Source organism: Scophthalmus maximus, chromosome 3 (assembly GCF_022379125.1).
Source record: "Scophthalmus maximus strain ysfricsl-2021 chromosome 3, ASM2237912v1, whole genome shotgun sequence".
NCBI lineage: Eukaryota > Metazoa > Chordata > Actinopteri > Pleuronectiformes > Scophthalmidae > Scophthalmus > Scophthalmus maximus.
In genome coordinates this window covers 2,327,501-2,341,980 of record NC_061517.1, presented here as the reverse complement: position 1 = coordinate 2,341,980, position 14,480 = coordinate 2,327,501, and the positions used below count along the sequence as shown (strand labels likewise).

The 14,480-nt window shown below is 44.6% G+C and overlaps 1 protein-coding gene across 2 annotated transcripts in view; it reads right to left on the bottom strand.

The window, feature by feature from the left end:
* Window positions 1–3,013: 3,013 nt before the first annotated feature.
* LOC118316260 (voltage-dependent L-type calcium channel subunit beta-4-like) overlaps window positions 3,014–14,480 on the bottom strand; it is a 17,078-nt gene continuing 5,611 nt past the window's right edge. The window contains exons 3-15 of one of the 2 annotated variants that reach the window (XM_047330838.1): window positions 10,255–10,374; window positions 8,927–9,049; window positions 8,705–8,820; window positions 8,532–8,611; window positions 8,391–8,410; window positions 7,772–7,849; window positions 7,430–7,488; window positions 7,226–7,326; window positions 5,626–5,777; window positions 5,432–5,527; window positions 4,746–4,916; window positions 4,517–4,550; window positions 3,704–3,748 (exon numbers count right to left, since the gene is read on the bottom strand). In XM_047330838.1, the coding sequence (XP_047186794.1) occupies window positions 4,521–4,550; window positions 4,746–4,916; window positions 5,432–5,527; window positions 5,626–5,777; window positions 7,226–7,326; window positions 7,430–7,488; window positions 7,772–7,849; window positions 8,391–8,410; window positions 8,532–8,611; window positions 8,705–8,820; window positions 8,927–9,049; window positions 10,255–10,374 (1,146 nt within the window). In that variant the 3' untranslated portion in view covers window positions 3,704–3,748; window positions 4,517–4,520. Of the gene's footprint in view, window positions 3,749–4,516; window positions 4,551–4,745; window positions 4,917–5,431; window positions 5,528–5,625; window positions 5,778–7,225; window positions 7,327–7,429; window positions 7,489–7,771; window positions 7,850–8,390; window positions 8,411–8,531; window positions 8,612–8,704; window positions 8,821–8,926; window positions 9,050–10,254; window positions 10,375–14,480 lie in introns of both variants that reach the window. The other variant, XM_035643902.2, reaches the window with a different exon arrangement.

Genomic DNA, 14,480 nt, shown 5'->3' with positions numbered 1-14,480 from the left:
CATTTGTGACGTCATGTCTCATTTATGTCTGAATATTGAATGTGAAAGATGAAACATCAACAGCCAATTTTTTTTCCTTTTTATTTATTTTGAAGCAGGTGCGACTGATTTTCGGAAGAGAGAAAAAAAAGGATGGTGCACCAATCAGAGTTTAGCAACTTAAAATACAAATGGTTAAAATCAAACCAAAATCATATTCTGGAAAAATGAGACAGTATTTTGATATAAATTTTAAGATTTTAAAATCAGATCTTTCAGGAGTTTAACGGTAACAATATTCCTTGAAACCTACAAGATCGTAAACATGCTAACATGCGTTTTTAAGAATGTTATACATGAGTACAACTTTGAGCAGACAGTATCACAGGGCGGGTTCATTCCAGGATTCTTACTGTACTTCGCTTTCAGATTAAATGATCAGGGACGAGGATCCACAATCGCCAACAATTAATCAATCAGGATAGATAGATCGATCTTCATTGTCGTTCGACTTGGGTATTATGAAATTTCCTACGGCCTCTCTCACACAGGAAAAAAATAAGAAAATAAAAGACAAGACAAATGGAAACAGTTGTGTAACAAATACAGTAAAGTGTTGCTTATCCCAAGTATAAAGTTAAATTAAAATAAAAGTCGCTGGTTACTATAAAGTCATTTTAATCAAATCCAAGTTGACGTCTTCCAAAGATCAAGTTTCTAAAGTATAAAATCTTTGTTATTGCTTGCTTCTTTGAAGGACTGAAAAACTAAAAATAGGAAAATATCGACTACAAACGCTGCAGTTTCTAATAATTTTTTCCATAATTCAGAATAATAATTTGGAAGTTAGTTTTATTTTTGTCTTCAGATAAACATTTAAACATAAATTCTTTCTCTCCAGGCTGCAACACTATTTATACAAGTACAGCCGAGGATGACGCCAGGAAATTAAATAATGATTAATTTATAAGTTAACAATTCACCAGTTATTACATCAGCAGCAGTGTCTGTGTGAAGAATTATAGTTATAGTTTGTACATCAGTGTGTGAGTGTGTGTAGTGAAAACACAAAACAAACTACCCGAAACAGTTAAAAGTACATAAAATGTCATGTTTATTTTCTCATATTTTTCCGCAGCATTGTAAATCTTTTTTTTTTTTTTTCAGATAGAAAGCATTCTATACAGCATCAGGCAGGTAACGTCTAACTTCTTTTTTAACACACATCTGCTGTCTCTCGTGGTGAATCGAGGGAGGAGGAGGCGGCGTGTCGGGTCACGCCCCCCCACCCGCACGCCGTGGTCGTCTGGTGGACACGTCGGTAGATTTAGTGCAGTTATTGCGTCACAAAGCAACAATATCTCTACCCCCAATAAACATGTAGTGCAATTTTTTTTTTCTCACACAAAAGAGGAAGTCCAGATGGTCTAAGGCGTTTAAAGTTTTTTTTCTTTTCTTCAATGTTCCGCTTCGTATTGCATACAGAATAAGACAGAGGGAACTAAATCATAACCCCTTGTAAAAATTGTGCTTCATAAATTGGAAAAAACCTCAACTGCTTTTTGAGTCAGTTGCTAAATTGGTCCGTTTGAAAAACATACTCTGCCAAACAATATAGAGAAAGTAATCAACTCAGACATGCAGGGCGTTATTAATTCACTCATCCCTTTATTTTATGACGAATCAAAATAAATCATATGCCGGATTGGGGGCAAATTTAGTGAGTCATTTTTTAAATTTTTTTTTGAAGTGTCCACCCAATATTATGGAACGGAATATTTCCCAAATATTAGTTTGTGGACAACTGAAAGTGGTGCTCTGACTTTCAGTAATCGAGTTGTTGGTGGTGAGTGAGTGAGTGAATCGCCCCAAACACAAGACTGTAACTGCAAAGACAAGGAGCAGAACCAGAACCAGAACCAGAACCGACGCTTCTTCACTAAAATACTGAACCGTAAAAAGAAACAATCAGATTTTTCATGCAACACTTGCATAGATTTTTTTTTTGTGTTTCTAAATCATGCTGATTTTTTTGGTATTTTATACGTTTTTTTTTTTAATCTTTCAAAATATACAGAACACTAGAAAGCGATTTTTTAGTGTGAGACATGGAAGAAGGGAACCAGACGGTGACGACGCATCATCGTGGATACAACAAAAAGAAGAAGAGATGGTGCAGGGACAGAAGGACACTGTGCCGCGGCTGCTACGGGTCGAGTCCTGCACGACACACTGTACTGTACTGTACATGGAGGAGATGGGCGTGTAGGACTGAACACCTGAGGATCTGCACGATGTCTGGCAGAGATACAAACTTTTTGGGGGGGGGGGTGTGCGAGACTAAGTGTAGAAACTGTGGATGCTACAATCAATAACGTGCTACAGTCATATGACAGGGCGATCGACGCTTTCGGGTCGGAGACACCGGGTCGGTGCTGGAGGTGCAAAGACATGCGAGAGCGTACATTCTCCTGGAGCCTGGACGTGAGGAGGAAATAAGTTAGTGATCCGGTGTAAAAACAAGCAAGACTACGGACGACATTCCGACATTCACGTTCTCTCTGTTGTGTTTTACATTCTCGGATTTTTTTTTCGCAGAGACGCACTGTGACCGTTCACAGAATGACGCGAGTCTTCAGACTTGAAGACACGTGGATGTTTTTCATATCAAACAAACAAACAAAAAGAATCAATAATAGATCGAAGAAGCGATGGAAGAGAACCTGGCGCCCGTTCAGCATATATAAATATATATATATATATATACATTGGAATCAAATGCAGACATTCCTACATGAGTTTTATCTGTAGAGGTCATTCACTTCCTGTTCTGACGTCGTGTGCAAACAAGTCTTAAAGTAATTAAATACTCATGCAACAGTAAAGATATTTAAAAAGTCTTCAGGAGTTTTAAGGCCAGTATATGAGACATCGTACATTAGAGAGAGAGAAACGTTCGGCGAAGCAGCTCAAAGGTTTGAGAGTTAGCGTTCAGCTGGTGGCCTGGAGACGAGCCCTGCAGACTTGACCCCCCCCCCCCCCCCCCCCCTACGAACAGATCAAAATGAAAACTGGGAGATTGTAAATATTAAAACATCTTTTCCGCTTCATGAACTGGGAGACTTTGTAAAAGACAGGAGTTTGGGATTTTGGGGGGGAAGTCTTTCTCATCTCTAAACTTTGTGTTTGGGACCATTTGAGAGTCTGAGGGCTCGGGTGGGCGGGGCCAGGGGTGGGTGGGCGGGGCCTCGTTCCTCAGTAGGTGTCCCTGGGCCAGGGGTGGGTGGGCGGGGCCTCGTTCCTCAGTAGGTGTCCCTGGGCCAGGGGTGGGTGGGCGGGGCCCCGTTCCTCAGTAGGTGTCCCTGGGCCAGGGGCGGCTGCGCTGCCGGTTGTTCCTCTGGTTGTGACCTTGTTGAGCTTCGCGCTGCAGCAGCCGGTCCTGCGCCTCGTGCCCGTTGGCACTGTGGGCGCTGCCCGGGTGCCCACGGCGAGGGGGGTACATGTCCCTGTATGTGCGAGCGTGGCAGGGGGAGGCATACTCATTCTCCTCCTCCTCTTCCTCCTCCTCCTCTTCCTCCTCCTCCTCCTCCTCCTCCTCGACCCCCCTGTGGCGTGGGCTCCCCCTGCGGCCGCGGGACAGGGAGTCGCTGGCCTCGTCGGACGGCATGAGACTGTCCTGCTCCAGCGGGGAGTGGGCCTCCTCGCCAGCCTCCTCCTCCTCCTCCTCGCCCGCCGCCTCACGAGGCTGCGGCTGGTTCTGGTTCTGGTTCTGGAGGAATTCCAGAAGCAGCGGATGGGAGGGGAGGAGTAAAGAGAAAGGAAGAGTCAAACGAAAAACTCGGGACGAGGAGAACATCTCAGAAGTTCTGCTTTAACTTGTTTTCTAGCAGCACGGACACGCGGAGGACAAAACAGAGCCAACGCCGCATCACGAAGGATTTTGAAGGAGAAGGTTTCCAATCGAGGTGAGAACACTCGTGTTTGTGAATAAGATCTGTACGTGCGGCCCGAAGAAGTGTGATCTACGTCTCTTCAAAGTCCTTGTGGTCGCGTGTTCACAGTGTTTCATCTGTGTAGAAACAGATGAACGTTACAGACACCGAACAAAAGGAAGAGGAAGGGAATCTTCTCCTGGACGTTAATGTGATCGTACGAGTGTCGCGGTCTCAGTTTATTGTTCCCGGTGAATATTATTATGTTATTGAAGCAAATGGTCAAAGGCCTTTTAATTAGCTCCGTCATTCAAGGTGAGGGGGGGGGGGCGCCATTCACAAAGAAGCATGCTGGGAAAAAGGAAAAACCAAAGAATCAACGGTGAGACTCTCGTCACACGAACATAATGTCTGTTCAACATTATGGTGATGAATTTAACTCGCTTTGTGAATTTTCTTTTTCTGTGCCGAGATCGGGATGAATGAATAAAAAAGAAGCTGTTATCATTCGCCGCCTCGGCGTCGCCTGCAGGTGCCGGTCGGGCGTGTGAGCGGGTCTGTCGATGGGGTTGAGAGTGCAAATATTTAAAAACCCTACTACTCACCCCATCATTCAATTAATTCCTGTGTTTCAGAAAACTGCGAAAAAAAAAATGTTAAGCGTGGATGAGCGAGAGGACAAACAGGACAACACGGGAGTGAGAGAGTCCGAGATGGGAGGAGCTGGACACTTGACGTACAACATGTTCAAGAAAACACCACTCCTGCTCAGGACAGTATCAAGACAGAGGCTTCTTTGCTTTTCTTCTCTTCCACAGACGAAGAGGAACTCACCTGTAAGCTGGAGACGGCCGAGGGCGGAGTCAGCAGAGTCTGCTCCAGTGAGGGGTTGAGGGGCGTGTTCCCCGGCAGGTGAGTGGCTCGCCAGTAGATGTCCAGGTACTCGGACAAGTGCTCGCAGGCGTCTTCCAGCTGGTTCTCGTCCAGAATGACGTCGAACATGTCCTGCACGTGCACCGGGCAAAAGACAATGACGAAACGATCTCGGTAATCAATCAAAATACAACAAATACACCTCAGACACACTGGCACACTTCTCTCATCACCGGAAGCGTTTCCATTTTCTAAACCAAAGAATTAGAGCAATCACTCAGCAGATTAAACGTGAAACATAATAAACTCACCAAAAAATTGCCAGAAATGTGATGTCATTTGCGTAAAATGAATCTTTAGCATGGCCGTGGCAAAACAGCGCCCCCCTAAGGTGAAGCCCCGTCATTGCGTTTATCTGACATGTACGAAATTTGGATGCTGCATGTATCGTGTCCAGACCTACGAAAAACCCCACGCGGAGCCATGTCCTATAACCAACAGGAAGTCGGAAGTAAACCTTTCACGTCGTCTGACTTTGCTCTGCCTAGTTGTTATAATATGAAACTTCTGTGGACCGTGTATGTAACTTGGCTGTTGCCGTGTCAGGCTGAGGAGGACGGACCCATGGACCCCCTGCCTCCACTCACCGGGGGACACTGAGAGAGTTTGTCTGCGGCCATCAGCTGCACATTCAGGTGTTTGCTCTGAGACTTCCCCCTGGATTTGATCAGCCTCTGGAGAACCTGGGGGGGGGGGGGGGGGTGAAGAGTAAAGCGTGATACAGACGGAGGCGGAGGAGGAGGAGGAGGCCGCCGGTCGCGACCGAGGGGACCTACTGTACCTTTGGCGAGGAGACTTTGACGTAGACGATGATGGGTGCGAGGGAGGTTTTGGCGAGCTGCGCGGGGTGGTTGATGGTGTCCGCGTCCAGAACCACCAGCTGCAGGGTTTTGGCGAGTTCGAATATCCTCTCGATCTCACTCTGGACCTCCGCTGCACAGAGACGACATACGTGTAGACATTTAGTCTCGGCAGGTATCACGGTGTTTACCTGTGTTTGAACTTCTATTAGGGCTGAACAACTGTGTGTCTAGTTTGTGGCTTTTCATATTTTTAAACAACTCAAGTTATGAGAAGACGTGAGAAACACTGAAGTTTCAAGTTTTTTTCCGATGGAAAAAAAATTATACATTTATTTCTTGTTACAAAATGGAACCTTGCCAACAGACATCATACAATGTGTATACCCTGTTGAAGTTGGTAAGAAAACATGGATATTATAGTGAAGTGGTGTAGTAGTGTAGGATTGTAATGGTGTAGTATTGTAGTGGTGTAGTATTGTAGTGGTGTAGTACTGCAGCGGTGTAGTAGTGTGATGGTGTATTAGTATAGCAGTGTAGTGGTGTAGTAGTGCAGTAGTCTAGTACTGTAGAAGTGTAGTGGCATAGTACTGTAGTGGTGTAGTACTGTAGCAGTGTAGTAGAGTGGTGGTGTATTAGTATAATAGAGGTGTAGTAGTGTGGTAGTGTAGTAGTGTGATGGTGTATCAGTATAGTAGTATAGTGGTATAGCGGTGTAGTAGTGGAGTGGTGTAGTAGTATATCGATGTAGTGTTGTATTAGCATAGCGGTATAGTATCGGCGGTGTAGTGGTGTATTAGAATAGCGGTGTAGTATCTGCGGTTTAGTGGTGTATTAGTATAGCGGTGTAGTATCGGCGGTGTAGTGTATTAGTATAGCGGTGTAGTGTATTAGTATAGCGGTGTAGTATCGGCCGTGTAGTGCTGTATTAGTATAGCGGTGTAGTATCGGCGGTGTAGTGGTGTATTAGTATAGCGATGTAGTATCGGCGGTGTAGTGGTGTATTAGTATAGCGGTGTAGTATCGGCGGTGTAGTGGTGTATTAGAATAGCGGTGTAGTATCGGCTGTTTAGTGGTGTATTAGTATAGCGGTGTAGTATCGGCGGTGTAGTGGTGTATTAGTATAGCCGTGTAGTATCGGCGGTGTATTGGTGTATTAGTATTGCGGTGTAGTATCGGAGGTGTCTTGTTGTATTAGTATAGCGGTGTAGTATCGGCGGTGTATTGGTGTATTGGTGTATTAGTATTGCGGTGTAGTATCGGAGGTGTCTTGTTGTATTAGTATAGCGGTGTAGTATCGGAGGTGTCTTGTTGTATTAGTATAGCGGTGTAGTATCGGCGGTGTAGTGGTGTATTAGAATAGCGGTGTAGTATCGGCGGTGTAGTGGTGTATTAGTATAGCCGTGTAGTATCGGCGGTGTATTGGTGTATTAGTATTGCGGTGTAGTATCGGAGGTGTCTTGTTGTATTTGTATAGCGGTGTAGTATCGGCAGTGTAGTGGTGTATTAGTATAGCGGTGTAGTATCGGCGGTGTAGTGGTGTATTAGTATAGCAGTGTAGTATCGGTGTGGTGTTGTTACCGAGGCTGGAGCGAGTGTTGGATCTCTCCATGATGGGTCTTTTGTTGAGGACCGATCTCTTGGCTAACGACAGGTCGGCAGTAACTCGGGTGATTGAGATTCTACAAACAAAGTCAGAAAATATTCAGCGAAACATTTTAGATCCGATTCACTTAAGGCTCGACTTCACACGACTACAGCAGTTATTCTGTTCTTATTGCTGACCTCCCATCGAATCTGTGCTTCAGGAAGTCGAACAGGGCTTTCTGCATCATGTCCGTCACCTGGGAGGAAACATGAGAGAGAGTTTGTTTAGAAAAAAAGGCAGAACAACAAAATCATAAAAATCACTGTTGATTTGATTTGATATTTTCTGTAACTTAAAACGCTTTGCACATCACATCACACGTGGGTCTGCATAAAGATCAAGGAAACATGGTTCCAAATCAGCTTTTTCTGTCACATGACACAGTCGGGCAATATAAAGTTGATTCTGATTCACAAGGTGAATTCAGACGGAGTGTGGTTGTTCTCCGGCTGCCGGAGGACACACGGGGAGAGAATGACCTCGTAGCCCTTCAGCGACGGTCCCACGAGCACCACCGGCCTCATGGACGGCACCACGTCGTAGGGCGGGACGTGCTCCTGCCACAAATAGAGGAGGACAACGGGACGACAGGACAGAGAGAACATGGGGTGAGAAACGATGGGGGTTGGGTTTGAATGTTGAAAAAATAATAATCAATCTGCAGAATCCACCAAATGAATATAAAGACTTTTAAAGACCATTTATTTAATCCTAAATAAAATGAAATATGAAACATTTTTTTATATCTTTTACACATTTATTAATTCTCAATAACGAGTGGGGATAATAAGACCTACAACTATTTATCAAGTACGTGAAGATATTTTGTATCGCATGTTTGTCATAATTTTCCAGCTGTGATTTAATAAATAGTCTTAGTGATATAATTGATCTATTATCATGACCAAGATAAGAGTCAGAGAACTGAGGGAGGAATTAATAAACTGAAAATCATTGATAAGTTAGTTTTTCTAATAAAAAAATAACAACAAGTTTGATATTTAAATATTTCTAAGTCCCTTTTGTTGATGGAACTGAATTCAGTGGGGAGACTTTTCCCTGCAGGGTCAGAATGTGAACACGACGAGACACACCTACCTGTTTCTGCTTCTGTTTGGCTTGTGAAGACAAGAACACAGTCAACAGTCAGCGGAGGGAGACGGACCGACGGAGGATCAGCACAAGTCAAAGTCTGAGTCTGTTCTACGGCCGACGAGCCAGAGAGGCGAAGCTACTCACATTCCCCCGCGGACGGCGGCGTGGTCCTCCAGCCGCCCGTCACCATGTCGCCCAGACTGGAGGAATTTCCTCCCGTTTTCCTGCAACGACACAAACATCACACCGTCAACGCGCCGCGCGCCGGGGGACGGGGACGGATCGGAGGACGTCGTGGACGAACGCGAGGCGCCGACCTCTGCTTCTGCTCCTGCTTCAGCCTCATGGCCTCCAGTCGCAGGGGGCTGGGGATGAAGCTGATGTCCGCCCCCTCTTTGACCAGGCGGCCGATCCACCAGTCATTGTTGTGCTTCTGTTGGGTTCAAGTGCAACAGCGGCGCCGCGTCACATACATGTGCTCTGGGGTCGTTTTTGTGGTTTTTTTCTAAACGTGGAAGAGAAAGCGGAGAGTCACTCACTTCTTTGATGTGCAGAAAGTCTTTGGCGTCGAAGTTGACCGCGGCTCCTTGGACGGGACAGTCCTCGTCCAGCGCGCCGCAGTAACTCACGTTCGTCTTCACGGCGAACGCCACGGGTTTGGACTGAGGCGGCGACAGAGGAGGAAGATCTACGGGTCAGTGACGGAAACGACGGATCGAAACTCCAACTGAATCGACTTTCGGACATGGTGAGTCGCGAAATCTGGTGACTCAGCCTTTTGAGATGCAGAGATGCATCGGTACCACTTTTCACTTCAGGCCAGGTACAAGTACACACATCTGGGTTCTTGGCTTTAGACTCTATCTCAGCGACTACAAGGTCCACGTGAAAACTCTCGGTCTCTACATTAAGACAACACAAGATAAGATGGTCCTTCATTCGCCACACGACGGGGACGAATGAAGGACCATCTCCATCAGATACTCATAGTTTGCTCTACTTCTTTTCATCCTCGCTTACGTTAACAAACTGCTGATGGTTTCTTCTTCTTCTTCTTCTTCGAGTTTAATTTAACACCGGGACCTTTTAAACTGACGTCGGCAACCACTTGTTCAGGATATTGTAACAGTGAATTCCTGCTGGGTCTCGTTCTCTGGGCCGAAGGTAACGGGACAGTTCTGACTAAGACTGTAATATCAATTTCATTTCTCTCAGCCGCCCACATAACTCCACAATGACTTGTTTAGGATTCAAAATTCAAAGCTTAAGACTTGACCTGGGACCTTTGGTCTAGATTTGGAGGGGGGGGGGTCTTTCTTTTTTCCACCACTACACTTCCTGGATGAACACACGTGGCTCCAGACGTCACCTGCTCATATTTTTAGAGCCCGACCAATATGGATTTTAGATTTTTTTTGGGACTGCAAGATTTCCGATAACAATACATCGGCTGATATATATATATATATATTATTATATATGATTCCTAATATTAAGTTATCAAATCTTTATGATAAAGAAATGTAATTCAGGCTTTATATTTTACAGTTCAACCGTAAACTTGATCATCAATAACTATAAATAAAAAGAAAACACAAATACAACCAAATATATATATATATATATATATATATATATATATATATATATATATATATGTATATATATATATCACTTGAATTAAGAAAAGAAAATGTTACCAAACTAAATGCAATAAAAGATTTGACCGATATGTCTGTGAAAGGCCAATATCGGACCATATTATCGGCACGACCGGTTTATCGGTCGGCCCCTTGACACATTTCCAACCCGTGGATCAGTGGGATCACGGCAGGACGCCTGTGCGTCGAGGAATCCGCCGACGCACCTTGGCTCGGTCGAGCTGCAGCTGAGCCTGGCGCTCGGCTTCACGCCGATACGCCTCGCGGTCCTCCTCCGCTGACAGGTCTGAATCCGACGGTCTACTGGTGTACGAATCGGCCGACCCCTGTCGGGACAGAGACACACGGGGACAGACGTGGGGCCGGTTATTGTCTTTTGATTGTTTTGTTTTTTTTAAATGTGTGAATTGATAATTCCAGTGTTACAGTGAGGTGAAATAACGCAGATCTGCCGTTTATGCGTCTCATGTGTTTCCTGTTCCTGCGGTCTGGTTGTGTGCAGGTGTGTGTGTGTGTGTGTGTGTGTGTGTGTGTGTGTGCATCATGCTGATGTGTGTGTATCCACGTCACAATGCGCTGCTCTCCCACACCAGCCATCTTCTGGAAAAACCCAAATATAGCTACAAAGACGGCAACTGCTTCCTCTTCTCTGCTGCTTGGCCCCGGTCCACTCCATCATCCCCCACAGTGCAGCACACACACATCTCCCCCCCCCAGTTTATTCTCCAAGGACGTCGCCTCATTAGCAAAATATATACGCCGGTTATCATTTTTCATTGCAAGCGGTTTAAGGACACGACGGTCAGCACATTGTGCTGAGAGCGAAAAGATAAAGTTTAACACAGACGGCGGCAGTAAAAAAGGTACGAATCGCTCGACAGCTGTGAGAAGACTCCTGCGCATCAGGTAGTTTATTGACTAATAACTCTTATTGATAATCATAAAAAACAAAAAGCCAAATTCTCTGGTTCCAGCTTCTTACATGGGAGTGTTGTTCACGCTTTTCTAGATAATTAGCAGATAATTATAAAAGAGAATATCTCTATATTAAAAAGAAACAAACAAGACATTTAAAAATGACAACTCAATTCCGAGTTGGACTTTGATCAATAAATAAAGTATCGGATGCAGCTGTATTTTATGGTCATTCACACAAAGAGAGAAATGGAAGGAAATGAAGTGGTGTTCTAGATTCTATTTGGGTACTGTGTGTGTGTGTGTGTGTGTGTGTGTGTGTGTGTGTGTGTGTGTTTCCCTCCTATATTTGGCTTCGTTGCAGGAACTCAGTCCTGATTCTGTCAGTAAAGAAAACCCGCTGCAGCAAAACACGAAAACACCTCAGAGACACGAGGCAGCGGAGACAGAAGTGACAAATTAACAATGACGAATGAATGAAAACGATCAGATTTAAAAACTGCAGTTTTCATCGTTACATTAATACGCTGAGACACGCTGAAAACATATTCCTGCAAATGAAGCAAGAACGTTAAGAAACAGAACGTGATTCAGTTTTCACTTCGTCCTCCCGAGTGCGCGGACTCTCGTCCTGGTCGTACAGACGGATCCTCTGGAGGAGACATTAGCAGCAGCACAACACAAATACACAAATACACAAATACACAAATACACAAATACACACTTCCTCAGCACTTCAGAATGCATATGTATAATATAACATATAAACCCAGAAGAAGCAGCGAGCGGAACAGCTCCTCATGATTCTGTTCTGTGTGTGAGTGTGTGTGTGTGTGTGTGTGTGTGTGTGTGTGTGTGTGTGTCTGTCTGTCTACGTTAGATAACTAGAACTGATTCTTTAGCAGCTCTGCAAAGCAACACTGCACCAGTGTCAGAGCGGCACCGAGAGAAGTAGAGGAGGATGAGGAAGAGATAGATAGATGGATGGAACGGATATATAGATAGATAGTTAGATGGATAGATAGAAATATAGAAAGATAGATAGATAGATAGTTAGATGGATAGATAGAAATATAGAAAGAAAGGTGGATGGATAGATAGATGGATGGATAGATAGAAATATAGAAAGATAGATAGATAGATAGATAGATAGATAGATAGATAGATAGATAGATGGATGGATAGAAATATAGAAAGAAAGGTGGATAGATAGAAAGGTGGATGGATAGATAGATGGATAGATAGATAGATAGATGGATAGAGAGAGAGAGAGAGAGAGAGAGAGAGAGAGAGAGGGGGGTGAATATTGTTGACACGATATCCTGAAAAGCAGAAGGATGTTCTCCGAAGGACGGAGGGTGAGACCGAGTGACGGACGGTTGGAGACGAGAGACGTAGCCGCGGTTTTATTTTGACGAGATAAAACACGGGGCCGATCTCCAGAGGGAGACGAGATTAGAACATAAGAAAACGCTACGAAGGCCTGAGAGCGGAGCGAGACCCAGATACCTCATCGTCATCGCAGAGAGAAGAGACGAGGGGGGGGGACACAAAGACCACCGGAGACACAAAGACAAGCAGAGAGAGAGACTCGTACCTGGCTGAGGTCGGATACAGATATGAATCTGAGTCTCCTTCACACACACACACACACACAAACACACACACGCAGGTAATACAGTGGACTATAGATATGGCTGTGGGGGCATTATGTCAGAGAGCTGTTTTAATCACGTCAGGACACAGAGAAGCTGCCTGGGCTGCGGGCGACACTCATTATGAATGCTTTGAACGTAACTCTCTGACCTGACAAATCCTCCCAACACCCCGGGTGGTACCTGCAGAACCTGCAGAACCAGCAGAACCTGCAGAACCTGCAGAACCAGCAGAACCTGCAGAACCAGCAGAACCAGCAGAACCAGCAGAACCAGCAGAACCAGCAGAACCTGCAGAACCAGCTGCACGTTCTGCAGGTTCTGCAGTGCAGAGCGGAGTCATCTCCACCGTCTGGTCTGAGGATGTCTTTACGTCCTCCTCTGGGAGCTAAATTTAAACTCCTGTTCCTTCCCCATATTCTGCTCCTGTGATTATTCTTCACGCGCTGCAGCGCTGATGAACCTCGAGTCCGCCGGGAGGCGCCGACAAAGGGGAAGTGTGTCATCCAGCGAAAACCCGCAGTCCCGGGTCAGAACGGCAGGGGATTTTTTCTACACACTCATATGTTATTCAGTCATTTTAAATTCAAATGTGTTCCCCTTTTTTTCTTTTTTTTAAATGTGTTTCGCCAGAGGCTCTGCTCTTAGATCCAAGGTTACTTAGCTGGTGAGCCAGCGAGAGTATAAGAAGACTGTATGTAAAAAAAAAATGGACGTAGTCGCCGGGTCCGGAGAGCGAAGCCAGTGCTGGAGTGTGTGAAAGCCTGTGTTCTCTGCACTGACCAGCAGGGGGCGACTCTATGGGAAAGTGACTCTCACTTGATTCATAACGTCAGAAAAACATCCTGAGTTCATGGTTCAATCTCTAGTTTCAAGTGTTCTTCAACACATTATTTTCAATAATCAGCAACTATTTTGATAATGGATTAATCGGTTCAGCTTCTTACATGTGAATATGTTCTGGTGTCTTCGCTCCTCGGTGACAGTAAACTGAATATCTTTGGTGTTTGGACAAAACAAAACATCAAGTCATCTTGGACTAATCGAGAAAATAATCGACAGATTAATCGATAATAAAAGATAATCGTTGGTCGAAGCCGTAGTCCATTTACAGGCAAATGGACCATAAGGCTCCGTATGAATTAGAGCGTGGATCCGGTGTGATTGACAGCTGGTACCGTCCAATCGGTCAGTCTGTGCGACTTTATCCGTACAAACGACTCCTTTCACTTTACAATTGATTCATAGATAATATAAAAAATATTGATTATTGTAGCTACGAATTGAATTAAAATGTTTTGTAAACTGTGATAGAAATAAGCTTTTTTAAATTTTTGAATATTGATCCTTTAAGAAATGTGTTTTTTCTTACAGCTGTAATCAGAGTCACGGTGGGACGACGTGACGCTCGAGCCACACGGTGTGAATGTACTGAAGGTGAGTCGCTGGTTTTGCTGTCATGTCGCTTCCTCACTCTCTTTCCCACAATGCCCCTCTTCTCTGTCCCTGTCCTAGAGGACATTTTTTAAATAAATGAGCCAATGACGGCGCTAAATTAATAAACTAATACACCAATTAATACAACTCGTTCTTTGGAGAGCATGAATGTTTCTACAAAATGTCATGGGAATAAATCCAACTGTCATTTCAGTCTGGACTGTAAAATAAAGATGGACAACATGACAAACTCCCTATAAAGTGAAGCCAAATCATCGCGATCGCCCCCTGGTGGCTGGCTGCAGTACAGGTCATAAGCCCCGCCCCCTCCACGTTAGCAGATAGAACATGGACCAAAATAAAAGTATCAAAGTAGACATTAAGTAAATGTTTCCAAAGATTGTTTCTGTCATTTGACATCGTTC